This window comes from Prunus avium, chromosome 8, assembly GCF_965620075.1.
Source record: "Prunus avium chromosome 8, drPruAviu1.hap1.1, whole genome shotgun sequence".
Taxonomy (NCBI): domain Eukaryota; kingdom Viridiplantae; phylum Streptophyta; class Magnoliopsida; order Rosales; family Rosaceae; genus Prunus; species Prunus avium.
The window spans coordinates 38,826,613-38,846,723 of NC_142291.1; the positions used below are offsets into that span (position 1 = coordinate 38,826,613).

The following is a 20,111-nucleotide window of genomic DNA, read 5'->3' on the forward strand; positions in this document are numbered from 1 at the left end:
ACCACCTCTCTAATAGAGGTGGGCCCCATTGTATTTGTGGGCTCTACCTCTATTAGAGAGGTGGTAGACAATGTGGTACAAAAATGTGGTAAGCCTAGCATTACCCTAAATTAATTAAATTTAAAAAGAGCCAGCCAGGGAGCAAGATGAAACAAAGAGACCCTTTCATTGGTTTTCAAAGTCACCTCTTTTTCTCTTTTCTTCTTCGTTGCCTAATGGCCATTCTAAAACAAAAGCAGATATGTGAAATATTTTGTTTAAAAAGCAAAGTCTATGGCTAGGGCTCGAATTGTACAAGAAGGAAATATTCTTGTCAGCCATCCTTATGCTAGCCAAAGGCGGATGCAGAAATTTTTCAAAGATCACTCCTGTATATTTTATCATTATAGTTTGACCTCTGTATATTTTATCAAATATCACTCCTTTCTTCTCTGCATCAATTCCTCTAATATTCTCTCTTTTGGTTCAACAATGGATCACACTTTTATCTCACTGGTTAAAATTCCAAAGATGACGAAGATCTTTTTGACAAATCTTTTGGTCTTGTGAGGAATACACTACATCTCTGTTTCACATGAAAAAAAGATATGAATAGTTTTCTGTTGAAAGAATATTTCTGTTGTGGTTAATGGCTTTTATGGTGTAAGAAGCAAGTTCTCATGGTTGTGAAGGCCAAGTCTCTCTATCTTGCTGTCCTATTTTATTCCATGAATGAGTTAAGAATAACCATTAGCTAATTATGGGGAGGGGGAACATAAATAATTACTAATCATCTTCTCCTATTTAAGGCGATATGCGGAGAAAAAACTGCGTAAATCAAATTATTCGTATTAGATTCGAGGATTAGCATTTTTGAACATCAGAACATCCAGTGTACTATCTGTTAATTTCTGAGCAGTTTGTTCATTTGTTTCCTCAAAAGACTATTACAAGTAACTACTAATTTAGCTCTCTTAAGGTGCATACAGGTACAAACTGACCCAAATAATAAATAAATTCATGGGAAATTAAGATGTTTGATTTTTACAGTCAAGTTCAAGGCTCCAATAATGCACATCTGTATATATTGGACCTTCTCAGGCAATCATAGGCTCTGAGCATGAGGACTGGCAAGCAATTCTGATCATTGCTCCATAAAAAAGTTCAAAAACTACATATATTTCACATGCAAATTTTCAGGTGCATGTAATTTCTGAATTATAGTAAATACTTATCCATAAACTTTTGGATTTCATCTTTAAAAATAATATGGTCACATATTCTTACAATGCTCATGCTTCTGTATATTTCATCCAAACAGAGATAAAATTCATCCACTGATTAATTGAACCTATTGCAGCTGAATTAATTGCAGGGTAACTCTTGTCTTAATGAAATTACCTGGGGGGGTTTAAGATGGACAACAAATAAAAGACCAAACACAAAAGATAAACAACATGTTGGATTTTTCCAATATCAGGAAAGGTTCTGGGATTTTTCTAATGGGAACCAGTTTAGGGCAAGGCATCCATTTTGCTGCTAGATGCCTCAGTCTTTTTCTGATGTGAAAATTATAGTAGCTGATAGTACTGTAGTACGGTTCTCTTTGATTTTCGAACTGGTCTGAGTTCCTTGGAAATGCATGTTTTAAGCCGCATAACTTGGAAAGAAAAGTGCAGAGAAGGGTTTAGGGATCTTGCTCTGCTCCACTTCATGTCAGCTGGTGCAAGTGGGCAGGGCAACTATTTTTGCTATCAACTTTAAGAGAAGAATTCAATCCTTTCTTTAGCCAAATTTTTATGGCCAACTTTTGCACTTTGGTTGCCTCTGCAGATTGCGTGAATGAATGTTAGATGCACGAGTTCAACTCAGAATTTCAAATGCTTGGAAAGCCTTAGCCTTTGATGCAGCAGCAAACACCTTTGGTGTAAGATTGCCTAATAAGTTAAAAGAACATGTAATTTGAAATTTTACAAAAGCATGTCCCTTTTTTTTTTTTTTTTTTTTTTTTGGGAATTTACCTAACAAAAGAAGATTTGGGAAAAATAGCAAAAGGGCAGGCCGCCCACAGGGATAAAAAAGCAGGGAGATGTTGCTTTTCTTTTGCTGTGAAGAGTTAAAACTGCTACAAATTTGGGATTTTTGAGTGTGCAATAAGCTTCATGATTAGGTGTAATAACTCTTGCCTTAGAAGACAGTAGAGACCAAAGACAGGTTTCTATTAACTTAAGTGTCCTGTCCACCAATGGGTTCTTCTCGTAATCTCAATTGGTCGGTGATTTTATATGTTTTATGCTGATTGATTTCTGTTGCCACTCAGCTGTTTGGTCATTTAACAACTGCACCTGTTTTTTTTTCTTTTCTTTTTTTCTCTGGTATGGAAGTTGAAACAATTAGTTACTTGACAAATGGGTCCTCTAACATCATCAACTTAGTTTTTGACCCAAACACATGCAATAAAATTGGAATTCTGTGAATGAATATCAAAGAGAATCCTTCTTCCTTTATGTTCTCTCTGTTGGTTTTCATTTGGAAATGGAAGTAATGCAAATGGGTGAGAAAGCATTGTGTTCCCTAACAAATGAGGTAATTGCTCGTTTTCATCACATAAATTGATCCAACCCCACAATTATTTATAGTTAAGCAACAGCAAAAAGTTGTCTTAGCGGCCAAGAATAACACGAAACTCCTTCTAGAACTAGAATTATTACCTCTGTTTTTCTTGGGTTTTCGAATTAGCATCTCTGTTTTCACTGGGCTAAAATTAAACTTGCTCTTATTAAAATCATACAAAGCAAAAACACTGTGAAAGCATCTCCGAAGATTGTTCCCAAGGAAAAAAAGAAAAAACTATTGCAGAATCTGTTTTGATTTTTCAGTTAGAAAATGATTGAACCATTGAAGAAAGCTCAAAAGTCAAAACTATTATTTTTCTCCTGCTTTTTTAAAGACTACGTTAAAGAACAGTTTTTTTAAAGACTCAACCAAACATGCCCTAATGATTTTGATCCGCCCTACAACCACAAATGCCTTTACGACCGTCCAAAATACATTTTAGTTTATTTTGAGTTTCATCTTTTTCGAATTCTAGCTCTCTTTATGTCAATAGGCTTATAATGTGTGGCAGTGTGGAAAATAAAACATATATGTATAATTCTAGTGGGCACAAAAGTTCCTCGCTTCACTAGATTCCACAGTTTATGACTCTACAGGGTAGAGACGCTACAAAAATCCCCCACCATATCTGACTATAAATTCAAGCCCACCCGTTCCACTTCTCTTTCATATTCCTCACCCATCAGTTCCCTACCTCTAAATTTCTCTCAAGCCACCCATCTGCGATTTTACCTAAACAAAAGCCTGGGTTTTGTTTAAAATCTTGTCTTTCGTCTAATTCTCATTCCACTTTTCTCCTAAGACTTCAAATTTCTTACATTTTCATCCAAATTCAAGCTCCCCTCTTTCAAACCCCTCCCCTGTTCTGCCCTTTACTCTGTTTTTTTCTTTTCTATTCAAATCCTTGTTGTGCATATCAACATGTCGTCAACATCAAGCACTGTTTGCCATCAAGGGATGAAATCATGCCTCGAGCCTCTTGTTAGGCTCAAACTGGCTCCACCCAGCTCAAATTTTCCCTCGACCTCTTGTTGCGATTGCAAGCCTGACCCTCAAGAGACAGAGGAAATATCCCACATTGAAAAAACCATCACAACCACAAACAACGACTCGAACTTGATTGATAGCAAGGATGCTGACAAGCCTGGCTGGAGCCTCCTCCAGTCTCTCGGCAACCCGAAAAATCAGACCACCAAAACAGAGACTGAAACAGAGAAAGTCTATGTCCACCCACTTGTGAAGCGCTCTGCTTTAATGCTGAGCCCAAAAAGCTTGGAAATGTGCACTGAAAGCTTAGGCAGCGAGACCGGTAGCGAAAATGGCGGTGATGACTTTTCTCTTTTTTCGCAACTTGATGCTGACATTTCTTTTCTCTCACTTGAAAGTAGTGGAAAAATTAACCCAACATGCACTACCACTACTACTACTATTACAAGTGAGAGTTCTAAAATATCGAGTGACAATAATGTTCGAGCTTCACCAAATAGATTAAAACGTAGTGTTGCTACTAGTTTTCCTCCTCCTTTAACATCTATCAGTGGCTCCAATGGTGTTCAAGTGAGGCCTCACCGAGAAGGCGGCCGCCTAGTTTTGAAAGCCGTTACTGTCAGCTCTCCTCCAACAGCCTATTTCCAAGCCGAGCGTGGTGACGGCAGGCTCAGGCTGCTTTTGTTGAAGGACCCTTCTCCGACCTGTGACATTGAAGAAGCTGGAGAGGATGAATGCGAAGAAGAATGCGCTGTGGAAGATGATCAAGCTGTTGAGGTTGAAGAAGATGAGGTTCAAAATCAAATGGAAGCTGAAAATGAAGCTTATGATTGTGAGGAAGAAAATGGCTTTGATGTTGAAACAGAGGAAATGGATTGGAAGAGTGGAAATGTGAAAACAGAGGAGATGGATGGGAATGCTGGAAATGTTGTTGAAGCAGAGGAGATGGATGGAAATAGTGGAAATGTTGTGGGTGAAAAGGGAATGGGGAAGCTTCCAAGGCCAAGCAGATGCAAAGAAGGTCGGCGTGGGAACAAGAAGATGGTCATGAACTGGCCGGAGTCTTTTTGGGTCGCCACTTAAACACCTCCTCTTCTCTCTGTCTCTGCCTCTGTCTAATGAATATTTACTTATGATTTTCACTTAATCTCTAGATGTTTCAGTCATTAATATTTGAAGCTTCTATAAGCTTCGAATTTCTCCTCAGTATGCTAATGTTAGTTATTATCGTTATTGGACATTTCCATCTCTCTCTCTCTCTCTCTCTCTCTCTCTCTCTCTCTCTCTTATGAATATAATTAACCTATTGTTCCCAACACATGCTTAACAGCAATTAGCAAAAGCCATGAACATTAAATAATTATTAATAATAATACAAACATGAATTAAGCTAGTTAATCAGGACAATTAGCCCGAACCTTTGCAAAGTTGGAATTTCCATTAGGCATTTGAACACACGGGGCCATACTGACAACCAAACGTGTGCAAAGTGACGTAGTTTCACCAACTACCACAATTTTAAAGCATTTTGCTGGTCCTGCTCCCAAATGCTGTTAGCCAATCAAAGGGCCTAGCCATCACTTTCTATGGCTAGCATTTTGGACCATCTCTTGAAAGTGCAGTATGTACTTTGAAAACTTAATCTTCGTTTCCCATGTTCTTCCCAAGCTACTTCTCAGAATTCAAATTATATATGCTACACTTTCCTTACAAACACTGTTGAGTTCAGTATAGTAACATCATTATATATGAATCTAAAACTTAGTTATACCGATTTCATACACGAGGTTGTGTGATGTGTGACAAGTTATCCAATGCATCATATACCGATTTCATATAAAGTCGGGAAATGGTAGGGTTTTAGTTTTGTTTTATCTTACAAGTTTTTACATTTTCCGGATTCTTATACACTTATGCATCATATTTGATACCTTGTGTGGATAAAAGCATCTTTGTATTTATACCCACACACTAACCCAAAAGTGATGATATAAATTCATGTAGTTTTTTGATAACATGTACCCATAAACAAGAACTGAATGGTAGAACAACCCACATTTCCCTCATAAAATAAAATGGCATTTTCATGCAAAGGTAAGTAAATATATATGTTGCAAGTTGTGGGTACGAACGAATGAATGCCTGGTTAAGTATCATGGGGTAGGCCCCGAAAGGTAACATGGACTGACTTCATCAATGTCCATCATCCATGTGGGATCACTTTTTTCCTCTTCCATCTCATGATATTCCTTCCATCACAAGCGTACAAGAGTTGCGCTAAGTCATTGCGATCAAACATATACATGTTGCAAATTTGGCAGTAAAGTTTCTTTACAAATTCCTTGTGACGGCTAACCAATAGTTATTAGAGGTGTTTTTAGAGTACTATTAATTAATTAATTAATTATTATGGTTGATAGCAAATTGAAATCCTCCTCTACTTCTCATTTCTAGGCTATGTTAGCGCGCGTGATTAATAAAACACCTCTTTGCACGGCAGCAAAGAAGCTAAGTAATTTTGAAAGAGAGGACATAAATTATCCACTATACTCATGGGGAGTTGCGCTAAGTCATTGCGATCAAACATATACGTGATTAATAAAACAACATATACGTGATTAATAAAACATCTATTTGCACGGCAACAAGAGTTGTACGATGGGAGTGATTAGAAAGGGAAAGGAAATGAAGCTGTCAACTTTTGCACATGCAACATTCTGTTCAATATACATCATGTGCTTAATTTGAGAGCCTTTTAATTTAGATTAGATAATGGAGTGGAGGCCTTGTCAATATATTATCTCACAAGCACAACAATCAAGTCTTTGTGATCGATCACTTTCATTTTATTGTCAGTTGAAAGTAGTATTAATATCCATCCATGAAAGACACCGGCCGGCATGTTGGTGCGCAATATATAACTGCCTGCCCCAGATTTAGCCATTGATGGGTTTATAAAAATGGCTAACATCACACTCTCTCAGTCTTCATAATAATAGTCTCATACGTACCTCTTTACTGCAGATTTTTTCAGTCTTCACATGGCGCCATGGCTGGTGTTTGGCTATTGTACTAGATTGATCAAGTAGTGGTGAAAGTGAAATAATCCACCGAATTAACGCACATGGATTCAAAGTGGCCAAACTTTGGACAGCGATGGGACTGATTTTTCACCATGACTGTACTATAGTACTTGAAAAATATACAACTCATGTTGTGACTGACTAACCAAAATTGTACGTAGGTTCATATATATATATATATATATATATATATATATATATATATATATATATATATATATATATATACCTTTTGAGCCCGTACTATCATTGAAAGGGATCTGACACATCCCATAATGGAGGGCCGAGATGCTCCCATGAATTCATTTCTTCCCAAATTATATATCAAAGTTATTCCTCCGCTCTCTTAATCCCCGACGACATAATTCGGTTTTTGTACTAATTACTCATATCAATAAAATACTATCGTCATTTTCTAAAAAAGTTACTCCGCCACTCTTACGATTGGTTTGATTTTTATCAATCTCATTGGCCATTGGTGTACATTTTCTTTTATGTAACGTAGAACGTATAAAATATGTCATCTATATTGTTTGTACCATATCTGATCATCTACTCATACAACGACACGTGGATCATGGGGACTCACCCAAGTACCCAAGGCCTTGAACAATCGGTATCGGCTACCGATGGCGTTGCCTCAAAGCTACCAACAGCTGCTACAGGCCCATCCCGTCCACAATCGGTGCCCCTTACCGATTCTGCGCAATCAACCTCAAAGCACCCGCCCGAAATATCTAAGGACTCGTGTCAACCTCACAGGGCCCTCCCATGAGTCCCACATCGAAAGAAAGTACTAAGAGCATACAAAATGCCCTCTATAAATACACCCCTTCACCACAGTACAGGGGTAAGACTTTTCAGCTTGACTTATATACTGATATATTGTCAACAGCAAGAGCTCTTAGAAACCAAACTTACTTCGGCATCGGAGGATCTTAGGCTGGTTCCACACCGGTTCCATAAACCTTACGAGTCTCGACTTCTTTCTATTCAGGATCAACATCCAAGGACAGAAAGAATTGGCATCCAACATTCAATCGATCTCTCGATCGTCCATCTCGCTTGTAAGTTGCACTCATCTCTATCTATTCAGTTTTTAGTGCCAATATATATAGGCATTTTCGGATATATATGATGCAATTTAGTAACATCACGTGATGGTATGATCCGGTCAAAAATTACTTGCCCATCCATCCAATTGGACACAGACACAAGAAAGAGAAAGAAAGGCAAAAAGCACAAAGCCACAGAGACCTCAAATGTTGACATGTCTCCAACCTTTTTTAGCTTTTGCGTTATGTGTATTCTACTTTGTGTCTGAGCCATCTCTCGCTTTTCCTCTCAACTTGTATGCATGGGTAAGGCTGAGTTGGCCTTGTCCCTTGTGTGGTTTTGCTTTTGCACCTGAGAAAATATTACAAATATATATAAATGTTAAATAGGACCGCACCAAGCAAGTTGAGCCCTAGAAGCCCACAAATGATATATGAAGTCCACGACAGGAGACAAAGGCCCTTCCTTGGCCCTGGTCATCGATCTCATCCTGAAAATCTATGTGCCTTGCCCTTGGGAATGGGAAGATTGTAAAATTTCCCACCAATTAATTATGTGTGGTCTTCCACTCAGCAGCAATTAATGCATCGTCACCCTTCTTGTCTTGTCTTACGTGTTCAACTTCATTGCTCTCCACACCACTTGTGTCCAATATATTATTTATTTATATGCCACTCTCTTCCGTACATGCTTGCGTTGGACTTCCATGTCATCAATCTAATCCCTTTTACTCGCTCTCTCTTTCTCTATATATATATATAGAGAGAGAGAGAGAGATGGTAGCTTTAAACCAATGCCACCAGAGTCCTTGGTGCTGTTCGATCAATCGAGATATTATATACTTGTTTGGTGGCTGAAAAACAGAAAACATTTGTTTCTGTAGACATCTTTATCACCAATATTCTAAATGACATATTGATGGTTGAGTTGGTATTGGATTTTACAACCACAGACAGAAAGTGAGAAAGGGCGGGGAGGTGGGGGAAGAGCGATGTCCACGTTAGCAATGATGAAAGTACATACATATAAGGGAAAGCAAAAATAAAATGAAAATCCTCCTCTTAAATTAATGATTCCAAAACACCTGCAAATTGCAATGCAACTATTCGCATTTCATGCAGTGACATGCATTACTTGTATTTAAAGTTAACTCACAATCAATCAAGGTTATAAATACACAAATCCCACATTGATTTGATTATTTTTGTGTAACATATCATATCATTAATAACTATAGTCTATATATATATATAACCAGTGATGAGATGAGAGTGCAAGTGGTATATCTATATATGATCTTGTGAGAATATATATGGTTGACAAATGTTGAAGGGGATGATTCAGAGCAGAAGATCCACGACGGTATCAAAGGAGGACCCCACGATCCTATATGCATTTTTGGATTCTGGATATCTTAGTCTACGCTGTTTTGTTGGGTATCATAAGATTTCTCTGTCTGCTACCTAGCTTGCAATTATTTATCTCTCTCTAAAATAAAAGAAAAAGATTTTCTGATCATCATTTTTGTAATATGTATGTGTCTGTCTCCAATTCGATCAATAGCCCTGGCCCACTCATACCCACCGATTATGCTAACTATAGCTATATAGCTAGGAACCCTAGCTAGTCGAGATGGACAAATCTTTGTGGCAAATCCTAGCCGTACGTCCTTGTTCCTGCCGACTAACAGACACATCAATTACCGTCAATACCAGATGATACACTAAGATTGAATTCAGGGGATTTTTTTTTCCTTTCACATTGCATGCAACATGTTTGTTCTTGATGAAGCTGATCAAATATCTGAATATATATTCATAAAACGACATTCAAATTAATGACTAGCAAGCTTTGATTTGAGTTTAAAGAATATATGATATGATTACCATGCAGAAATTTGCATGGGTGTTATTTGGGTTCTAGTATTAGCAGCTAGCTAGGTTTTTCGATGCCCAGGTTCATTCTTTTGTAACTTCAAAGGCTAAACTTGCATGCGCTATATGTTGATATTTTAGAGTCTGTATACAGCTTTGTAAGGCTTGAGAGGGAAAATCCTCTCACTCTTTAACTTAAATTATAAGTTGTTTATTACAAATTCTATGTTATATATAATATAACAGAGGAGAGATAAAAATCTGAGAGAACTAGGGCCACTCCAGGCCTAGGAGTGGGAGTGGCCCCACCACTGAATGTGGGGACAAATATCTTGGCCGCAGAGATGCATGAAGGAAACTAGTCAAAAGCATGCAGCTAAAAGCAATCGCTTGAGATCTTGTGAGGAATAAAATTGCTCCTTCATGTCAGGCAGATAGATCACAGAGAGAGACTTGACTAAGGGAGGTTCTTCTTGGGAGTGATGGATGGAATCAATGAAATAAGATTTTGTTTTCCTCTTTCCCCTCCAACTTGGTCTGATATTTCGATCTTCCAAAATCCCACCTTTTCAAATATTATTCTTTTTCTTTTTCAAAAGTTCAAATACATTTACTTAATTTATTAGATGTCAATAATCAAGTCACGATAATTAAAGACATCTCTGAACGTTTAATTTAACCACACTTGAATTTTATTTTATTTTTTAAATATTTATGAAACAAGAAAAAACTTACAAAGAAGATTCCATACACCAAAACAATTTTAAATTTTAAGAAAATCAGAAAACCAAATACAAAGTTGTGAATAAGGCCCCAATTGAAGGTTTTTGTGGGTGAGATTATGGAAAATTTTGGCCAACAAGTTCAATCAGGTAAGCATAAAGAGGAACATGAACATCTGGATTGAAGGCAGAGACACCCTTTAGACAAAATCATAAGTCTATGTTCCCTTGCTCACTCAACCTAGCTAGCATCATTTAGGATTTAGCTAGTCACACGTTAAAAATCAAATGCACCCACTAATGGAGCTACATTAACAAATATGCACGTCCATCCAGTCACGGGGCGCCCAAATTGGCGCAGACAACTTTTTGCCGAAATTACACATCATTACTGCATGAAGCAATCTGAGTCGACATCACTTGCAACTAAAATGTCTACACTTTGCTTACTATATTGATCTTAAAAGTTTATTGTGTGGGAGTTTGATTTTACATGCCTAAACAACTGAGATTAGCGAGGAGCTTGTAGCTTAAGTGGTTAAGAACAGTTGCACCCAAGGTCCAGTATTCGAATCCCCCTCCCTCACTATCGCTTGTATCCCAAAATAAATAAATAAACAACTGAGATTGATAGTGGATGGATTTCAGATTGGACGACCCTCTATATGTATTAAGCTTAAGAAGCCCATTCTTGATACGATTTATTCGGAGGCAATCTATTAAGTTCCATTTTCACTTCAATGAAGCCCAGCCCAAGAACTAACACGTTTGCTTGTTGGCTCGTTCTTTCAGTATTTTGACGGCAAAAAGAAAGGGATAACTTCTCTCAGCATCAAACTTCATTATTATTAATAACCTTGATGTTGCACTACTGTTTAAATTACAAGCAATTCTTACCTGGAGTATAATGTATAAGGAGATTTGTAAATATTAAAGGAAATCAGCCCTCTCTGGGAGAAAAATAATTGCAAGCAATTTCTATACATGTGCTGTTTTGAGAATGTCCCAATAGAACTTGTCCCAAAAGTTTCTGGGAAAATCCACGCAAAACTAACCCATCAACGAAATTGTTGTCGTAGACTGCAACAGCAATTGATTGATGGCCAAATCCCGGCACCTAACCGGAAGTGTTTCTCCTTGCTGAATACACACGATACGCTGCCAGTCCAACAAAGGCAGCAGCAGCGCCAACTATAAAACAATATAACAGATCTATATAGTAAGTGTGTACGAACTCAGAAGAGAATTCTTAGAGAGAGAGAGGAGAGAGTGAAACATACCTGAAACACACATAAGTGATCGATTAACAACCTGGAGGTACTTCTTGCGGTTCTTCCTAGTCTCAGTTTCAGGAATACTCAAGTGAGGATGCTCAGCTACACTTACAATTCTATTGAACACATGATTCATAGTGTTCAACTTCATGCTCACACGAACAGGTGCCTCTATGCCCAATTCCTGACTAATCTGAAGAAAATAGTAAAAAAATCATAATTATTAGCTACTTTCTCCCTCAAATAAACAACATGAAGCAAAATCACAACTTCATGGAGTAGTTGATCATTCATTTCCAAACATATGCAAGTATGTGAAGACAAAACAATGAACACTTGTATACCCCTAGTGAATCTCGTACTGCCATTGGATATGGATCCAGATCATCCTTAGCAGCAATAAGGAGGCAAGGTACACCATAGCCACTTTCTTCTCCTTGCTTAGCAACCTCCACAAGGAGCTCTCTTGATCTCTTCCATGAATGTTCACTTGAACTGGAAAGTGAAAAACAATGTCACAGCATGATATCACTGACACAAACAGAACTTAGAATTCTTCTGGCATATCTAAGTTATTCAAACAATGCCACAAAAGGCACGTATAACGAACCGATCTACATGCTACAAATATTAGATAAACAAATTGATCGAAGTATTTATATGAATCTAACCATCAAAAGGTCTAAATTTTTAACGTGCAGCTTCTAAGTTTGATTAACTTTTTGGCCATTTTTCCCTGTATTTGTATGAATCTAACCATAAAAAACAAAGCTATTTGCAAATTTTGAACTAGTCCAGACAAACCAAACCACCAAACCTTAGGTTCTAAGAAATCACATCTCCTCTCACGGTTTGACTTTGTGTTAAGCCTAGTCTGAAGCAAACAAAACCAAGGTAGTACCCCTATATACAGAATGCCTTGAATTGTTAAAATTATATACATACATGAGTAAACCATGCAAAATTATGTTAAATCCTATAACATGCCAGTAATCGAAATTGGTCAACAACTCACAAAAGAAAAGCCTAACACACATTACACTTGTGCTCCATTTTGTGGAAAATTGAAATAATAAATTTTTTAATTTTAATGAACAAAAGAAAATCAAATCACCTGTCATGGACAAAGACAGCTACATCACAGGCTGCCAAAAAGGTCTTCTTAGACAAAAAGGTTTGAACTTCGTCTTCTGGTATCTCTCTCAATACAAGAGTCTTCTTATTCCCCTATAGCACAAGTCACAACATCAATTAATGGATAAATTTAGGTCCAGGATATTAGAAATCATATAGGCAATCATGTTTGTTCATTTCTTTTGTTTGCCACATATCCATTTACTTTCATCCAGGAATTTATCAAACTTGCGCTCTTCTCGCAAAAACAATTTCAACACATGTAAGAATTTTTTTAATATTTGACGGTACTCACCCCAACCTGGTTAACAACATTCACTGCAAAACGCTCACCAGTTGTTGTAGTGTCACTCTTTGAGAAAGGCCTGAGGTTGAAATTGGCAACAATAAATTAACAATGTCAAACGAAAAATAAATGATGTACAGTCACCACAAATAAATTCTGAAATGGACAGAGTCAAACAGGAAGTAGGTAGCAGATATGGCGATAGCTGAAAATTCATAATATAATGCTTGGGCACCCAAGTGTGGCACATCCATGTGAGCTTTCTCTCAATTTGGAAAAAAAGAAAATAAGGTTATTTCAGGGGTAAAATATTTCAATTGTGTACAACTCTATAGCTGCATTTGAGAGAATTTTGTTTTTAACCAAGGATTGAAAACAAATGGGAGATAAGGTATTGAGTAAAATTTGGAAGTGTGAGTCAATAGGTTAAATTTGTACAGTCACCTCTTCCTCTTCATTTTATATAGTAATACAGAGTACTAGATACCATATTGAGTACAGTAAAGTTGGAGAGCAATACCTTCCTATGAATGAATTCAAAAGAGCAGTTTTTCCTGCATTTTTAGGACCAAACACGAAGCAGTGGAAGACATTTCTTTCAGTTTTTTGCTTTTTACGATCTACTGATCTTCTTCTAGTAACATGGAGCGCAGAAGCAGGAGCACCAGTGTATCCAATGTATATCAAGTTAGCCATACTTTTCTTTGGATCTATTAGTGTCATGAGGGCCCACTGGAATCACACATAAAACACAAATACAGTTACAGCTTACAATTGACTTAACGAGATTAAAAGAAAGACACTTTTATGATCCAGAAATAGATAAAACAAAAAATGGTGACAAATATAAGCAGCTACTCTAAACAGGGTAGCAACAAGAAAGAAGATATACCTCAGACAGGAACGCATTAAGAGGTAAATTCCCTGATGATGTTATCTCTGCAGCATCTTCAAAAGGTAGCTCACTCCAAGGACTGAAAAAAAAACATTGAAGACAATACTAAGAAATCTATTATGGAGAATAAAAAGAAACCAAGATAGGGACATTCATTATGTAATCCCACAACATACAGCTGGCAGTTAATTAAAAATAATTGAAAAAGGTAGAAAAGCATAGAGATAGATCAGGACTTCATGGAGGTGGCAGTTAAATAAAAAATACTTGAAGACATTAATACATGTAGCTCAGGAAACTATCACAATTAGAAGTATTATATCATAGAAAATACAGAAACTATGAAACATTTTGAACGTGACATCCTGGCTATCTGGACTTACCATTTGAGAACTTAAAGTTAAATTCATCACCAGACAGATTAAAGATGACTCCATCATTAATATGTTTCAGCAACTCATAAAGCTGAACTATATTGTCAGGATGTTATTCCAACAATCAAGAGGTGTGAGTAAATATTTAATTGTGCGTGAGGAACAGAAAATCTACTGCCCATAAAACAGCAGATATAAGCTGAAGCACACATCTATTAAGTAACTTCAGAACCTTGCAGGCAGCAGAGATGCCCCCTTCTCAGCTGGCACAAGCAGCATTATATGCAGGTAACCATTACAGTGGGGTTTCATTGAATAAGTAATGAAAACAAAACTAGGTATGCAAGCAAATATAATGAAATATATACTGAAAACTATTGAACAAATTCTAATAATAATTGAATTCACCTTTCTGGAGCAGTAGCAAATAGGTCCTCAAGCTGATGTGGTTGTAGGGCTCCGTCCTAGTTGCCAAGGTACATTTGGAAATAAAATGACAGAATAATCATTAGCACCGTAAACATAGACAAAACATAAATTACATTGCAAAGGCATAGAAAGTATGGTGAGAATAGATATCAGGGTATACATTATCAGTGTCGAATAAACGGAAGATCCCCCTCAGGAACTCAACAGCTTCAGTTGTCAGCTCCACGCTCTAAAACAAGACGTTTAAGAATAAGTATTGCATATTCACCTTTAAAAAACAAAGTATTATGAAATATGACGATAAAAAATAAACACATTGGCAGGAGCCAATAAACAGATTTTCTATTCATTAGTATTACAATGCTAAAGTTTTTATCATAAAAGCTTGCATCTATGCCTTCTAATGAACAAAAACAGTGTAGCAACACTAAAACTTCAAAATAACAAGACCTTTTGAGCTATACCTGATCTGGAGCACGCTTGGATGGAACTGGAACAAACTCATCTGCAAGTTTTAGGTCATCATCATATCCAAATTTTCTCAAGACTGCCCAAGTTGTCTCAAGACGTCCTTTCTCAATGAAAAGAGCATGAAGAAAAAGGAACCCACTGAGGGTAAGACCAATATCGTTGATACCATCTGGTAGCTTCTCATGTACAACTCTTTTAACTCCCACAATTTCAGCAGGCTGTAGTGGAGCATTAAAACATTTAACCTGTTTGTGGCAGTTACCAAATGTCAAACTTCCAAATAAGTGACTGAAAAACGTTTGGAAGACACACAACAGAAAAGGGAAAAAGGAAACCTGGAATTCATTCAGTTCTGAATCATTGAGGGCACCGTCCATGTCATGATCACAAAGAGTAAATATCCTTCTCAAAGCGCTAATGCATCGAGGTTGCAGAGCTTGCCTTTCTTGATCAAACAACGGGGTTGTTGGATGAAGGACTGCCTTCTGAGCATAATAAAATACTTCCGGAACCTATAAACAAGTAATTTACAATGTTCAAACATCAAGATCTCTTACCTTTATATAACAAGGGAAACAAAAGTGTTTAGGCATCTGAATATACCTGATTATTAGAGGCTGCTGAACACTCAATGCAAGTCTCGATTTCCCTAAATTTCTGCATGATAGGTGACATCACCTGCTCCATGCTCATTGGCGCCTGCTCGTCTTGCAATTCTAACTTGCATCCCACCAGAATAACCGGCACCTTCACCTAACCATTTACAATTTTCTCATAACATCAATTAACTAACTAATTGAAAATCAACAAGAAAAACAATGCCATGCCAGTAAAACAATAGAATTACAAACCCCCAAGTGACGAAGCTCAGGCAGCCAGTAAGTAGAGAGACGACTGAGCGTCATCGGTTGATCACAGGCATAAGTTAACACCACCACATCAGCCCGCTTCAATTCTTCATTGCGCTTACTACTATTCTCCAAGCTAAATATATTTTATCAACACAAACTTCAATCAAAAACAGCTATTTTCGTTTTTTCTTGGCAAAAAAGAAATTGCAATTTTCGTTCTTATTTTCCAGTGTGTATGTATAGACATACCTGGAAGAGGTATCGATGACGGTGAGGGGAACGAGATCGTTGTACAAATCGGCGGGGAGGCGCGTCGGCGGGAGCACAGGAGGGACGTTTCGGTCGAAGGCTTCGGTGGCCACTGCAGAGATCAAGGTCGACTTGCCGGTGCCACGGTCACCGGCGACAACGACTCGGACGCCGGTGCGTTTTCCGCCATAGATACCTGTTGCTGACATCTTCGTCTTGGGCCAACAGAAAAGCGCGAACTGAGAGTCGCAGGGTTTTATGTTGAACGTATCAATATCAATGAAGGCGTGAGATTGACGACGGTGTCTGAGCTGCCGTTTGAGTGATGATTTGTTAGTTTGGCGACAAGTCACTTTTCATTCTGTGGTTTTAATTTTGGCAATTTGACCCTTGAATTTTGATTCTATTACAATTCAAAGATATATCTTGTATTTCAACAAAAGTAAAAAAGACATTCTTGTATTTTGATTCTATTACAATTCAAGGACATGTCTTGTATTTCAACAAAAATAAAAAAGACATGTCTTGTATTTTGATTCTATCATAATTCGAAGACTATCTAAACTTCCGTACAATTTCACAATAGAATTAGTACATATTTATTGAGAGCATTTTTACTCACCACTTTAATCCAATATGTACTATCACCATTATTCTCAACATTTGATACGTATACATGAGCATAACCATGATTCCATAAATACAAAGCAAAAGTTAACTATAGTTAGGTTCATAAACACGTGTCGAGTGGTGATGATACACATTAGGTTAAAGTGGTGAGCAAAAATATTTTCTATATTCATTCTATATGTGTGTATTTTAGATAGAATTTAGGATGAAATTGTATGAAAATTTAGATGTCTCTTTAAATTACGAGAGAATCAAATTACAAAGATTAAATTGACAAAATTAAAACTACATACATATACCAAAATGAAAAAATCGACAAATTAGAGAGACCAAAAGTGATGTTAATTTTTGTCTTACTGTAGTTTTCAGCCCAGTTTAATTCTTCGTGGCCCAAAATGGCCCAGTTTAATTATTCTTGGCCCAACAAAAGCTCAATGCCCAAGACGGCGACGTCGAGAGTTGAGGGTCTTGAGACTGACAGTAGCTGAGACTGGCAAAGAGGTTCAATAACTGAAGGAAGATGTTAATTCGAACCCTGCGGAGCTCCATCGCCGCCGTCCGCCACTTCACGGCAGAGGCGCATGTGGAGACGAAGGCGGCGACCGCCAGCGTGGAGAAAAGCTCGAGCGGTGGCCGAGACACGCTGGGAAGGAGACTTATGAGCCTGGTGTTTCCAAAACGCAGCGCTGTGATTGCCATACGGAAATGGAAAGAGGAAGGGCACACGGTGCGCAAGTATGAGCTCAATCGCATCGTTCGTGAGCTTCGCAAGCTCAAGCGATACAAACACGCACTCGAGGTTGGTTTGTTTAACAAAAACCCTTGTGTTTATGCTCTGTTCAAGATAAAATTTTAATCTTTGGTTTGCTCTTTATGCTTTTGCTTAGTTGTAGAAAGTGAGAAGTACTTTTAGGATTGATTGTGTTGGGGGGTTTTTTATGCATGGTTGAGTTTGCGTAAATGGTCTGAGTTGATAGGTTTAAATGAGTGTATATTGTTACAGAGCATATAGCAATTTGTTACCCTGTCAAATTTGCTTTAAGCATTTGAAGGTGTAAGGTATTTGAATTCTGTTGAAGTTGAATTGGTGAAGTGAAAATTGGAATGCTTTTGGTCTGGTTGATAATGTTGGTCTTACAGAAGTACTTTTCCAAGTGTCCAGCTTTTAGTATTTTTGTTTAGGAATTATAATGAAGGTGTGACTGTTGAGTATTCCAACTCTCAAGAATGCGCGCTGGGGGATAATTGAATTTGCATATGGAGTGATTGTAAAATTTGTTCAAGAAAACCTTCAAGTTAATGTGGCTCTCGAGAGGGCTATTGTTTTCCTGTCTTCTGTTTTCATTCATGGGCGGTGATATAAGTTTCAGCTAACTTTTGTACAGTTGAACATGATCTATAAGTTTGTATTAAAAAAGTGATTGTGTAAATATGGAATTGATATGTATTCTCTCGCGGTTGCAGTCTGCTAGAATTTTCTGCTTGGTGACCCTAGGCCTTTCTGCTAACTTTTTCCCTTCCATTTTCCTTTTCAATTTCTTATATGTTGGCTTCTTGGTTATAGCTACCTTAGTTATTGGGATGCCAAATAAATCTAGTTGGATGTTTCATAACTTATTGAGCTTTTCGGCAAATTATTTCCTTTTCAACTGGCCTCCTATTTTAATTTTGAACATTGTTTATGCAGATATGTGAATGGATGACATTACAACAAGATATGAAGCTACTACCAGGTGATTATGCCGTTCAGTTAGACTTGATTGCAAAAGTTCGTGGCTTAAGTAGTGCGGAAAAGTTTTTTGAGGATCTTCCTGATCAGATGACAGACCGCCCCACCTGTACAGCTCTTCTGCATACCTATGTGCAGAATAAATTGTCTGACAAAGCAGAAGCTCTGATGGCAAAGATGTCACAGTGTGGTTACATGAAGCATCCCCTTGCTTATAACCACATGTTGTCCTTGTACGTTTCCAATAGGCAATTTGACAAGGTTCCAGAAGTAATTCAGGAGTTGAAGAGTAATACTTCGCCAGATGTTGTTACTTACAATCTGTGGTTAACCATTTGTGCTTTGCAAAGTGATGTTGAAACTGCAGAAAAAGTTTTCCTTGAGTTAAAGAAGGCAAAGCTAAATCCTGACTGGGTTACCTTTAGTACTTTAACCAACTTGTACATAAAAAGTTTGCTGACCGAAAAAGCAGCAGTTACCTTGAAGGAGATGGAGAAATTAGCATCTCGGAAAAATCGAGTTGCATATTCATCCCTGCTCAGCCTGCATACAAACATCGGCGATAAGGATGGTGTTTGGCGAATCTGGAAGAAAATGAAATCATGTTTCCGCAAAATGAATGATGCTGAGTACACATGTATGCTATCTTCGCTTGTGAAACTCAAGGAGTTTGAAGAAGCTGAGAAACTCTATACTGAGTGGGAGTCTGTTTCTGAGACTCATGATGCCAGGGTTTCAAATATACTTCTTGCAGCGTATATCAACAATGACCAAATGGAAATGGCTGAAACATTTCATAATCGCATGGTGCAAAATGGCATAACGCCTTGTTACAGTACTTGGGAGCTTCTTACATGGGGTTTTTTGAAACAAAAACGTACGGAAAAAGTGCTAGATAATTTTAAGAAAGCTGTCGGTAGTGTGAAAAGATGGGATCCTGACAAAATATTGATTGGAGAAGTATTTAACAGGCTCAAGGAGGAAGGCAATATACAAGGGGCAGAGGAACTATTGGTGTTTCTTCGGAATGCTGGTCATGTGAGCACTGAGATATATAATTCACTTCTAAGAACTTATGCAGAAGCTGGTAAAATGCCACTTATAGTTGCAGAAAGGATGGAGAAGGACAATGTTCAGTTGGATGAAGAGACTTGCAGACTTATAAAACAGACTAGCACAATGTGCGTGAGCGAAGTTCCTAGCATACGCTCTTGAATGCAAGTGTGAGATGAAATTTACTTCCAGAAAATTAGTAGAATTTGTTCTTTTTCAGCTAACTTTTTGTAGCCATAATAGTTTTACTTATATGATGCTTCAAATTATAGATTGCATTTGTTTTCTTGATCTTTGAATTTGCTTGTTTATGTTGGCTGGATAACAAGAAGGTAGGATTTGAATGTGATCAAGAAAGAATGCTGTTCATTGTTCTGAAACCAAATCTATATATGTGTTGCTTCGTTTCTTTTCTTTTC

At 37.5% G+C, this 20,111-nt stretch overlaps 3 protein-coding genes across 3 annotated transcripts; 2 read left to right on the top strand and 1 right to left on the bottom strand.

The window, feature by feature from the left end:
• Positions 1-3,187: 3,187 nt before the first annotated feature.
• Positions 3,188-4,832, top strand: LOC110749812 (protein FANTASTIC FOUR 3-like). Its single transcript, XM_021949998.2, has one exon. It carries the CDS (start codon positions 3,517-3,519, stop codon positions 4,663-4,665), a length of 1,149 nt encoding a protein of 382 aa, XP_021805690.2. The 5' UTR covers positions 3,188-3,516; the 3' UTR covers positions 4,666-4,832.
• Positions 4,833-11,138: 6,306 nt separating this feature from the next.
• MIRO2 (MIRO-related GTP-ase 2) lies at positions 11,139-16,621 on the bottom strand. Its single transcript, XM_021950019.2, has 14 exons — positions 16,281-16,621; positions 16,032-16,164; positions 15,784-15,933; positions 15,516-15,692; positions 15,174-15,425; positions 14,870-14,938; positions 14,689-14,744; positions 13,904-13,985; positions 13,532-13,743; positions 13,021-13,090; positions 12,706-12,818; positions 11,936-12,086; positions 11,598-11,784; positions 11,139-11,508 (listed from the first exon to the last, which is right to left on the bottom strand). Exons 1-14 carry the CDS (start codon positions 16,487-16,489, stop codon positions 11,435-11,437), a joined length of 1,935 nt encoding a protein of 644 aa, XP_021805711.2. The 5' UTR covers positions 16,490-16,621; the 3' UTR covers positions 11,139-11,434.
• A 757-nt stretch (positions 16,622-17,378) lies between these two features.
• On the top strand, positions 17,379-20,111 carry LOC110749824 (Pentatricopeptide repeat (PPR) superfamily protein). The gene is made up of 2 exons (XM_021950020.2): positions 17,379-17,709; positions 18,598-20,111. Exons 1-2 carry the CDS (start codon positions 17,431-17,433, stop codon positions 19,852-19,854), a joined length of 1,536 nt encoding a protein of 511 aa, XP_021805712.1. The 5' UTR covers positions 17,379-17,430; the 3' UTR covers positions 19,855-20,111.

Coding starts and splice junctions, on each gene's coding strand:
- LOC110749812 (XM_021949998.2), top strand. CDS start 3,517: ATGTCGTCAACATCAAGCACTGTTTGCCATCAAGGGATGAAATCATGC.
- MIRO2 (XM_021950019.2), bottom strand. CDS start 16,489: ATGTCAGCAACAGGTATCTATGGCGGAAAACGCACCGGCGTCCGAGTC. Junction 16,165..16,280: donor GTCATCGATACCTCTTCCAG/GTATGTCTATAC, acceptor AAATATATTTAG/CTTGGAGAATAGTAGTAAGC. Junction 15,934..16,031: donor CTGAGCTTCGTCACTTGGGG/GTTTGTAATTCT, acceptor GTAAATGGTTAG/GTGAAGGTGCCGGTTATTCT.
- LOC110749824 (XM_021950020.2), top strand. CDS start 17,431: ATGTTAATTCGAACCCTGCGGAGCTCCATCGCCGCCGTCCGCCACTTC. Junction 17,710..18,597: donor GATACAAACACGCACTCGAG/GTTGGTTTGTTT, acceptor TTGTTTATGCAG/ATATGTGAATGGATGACATT.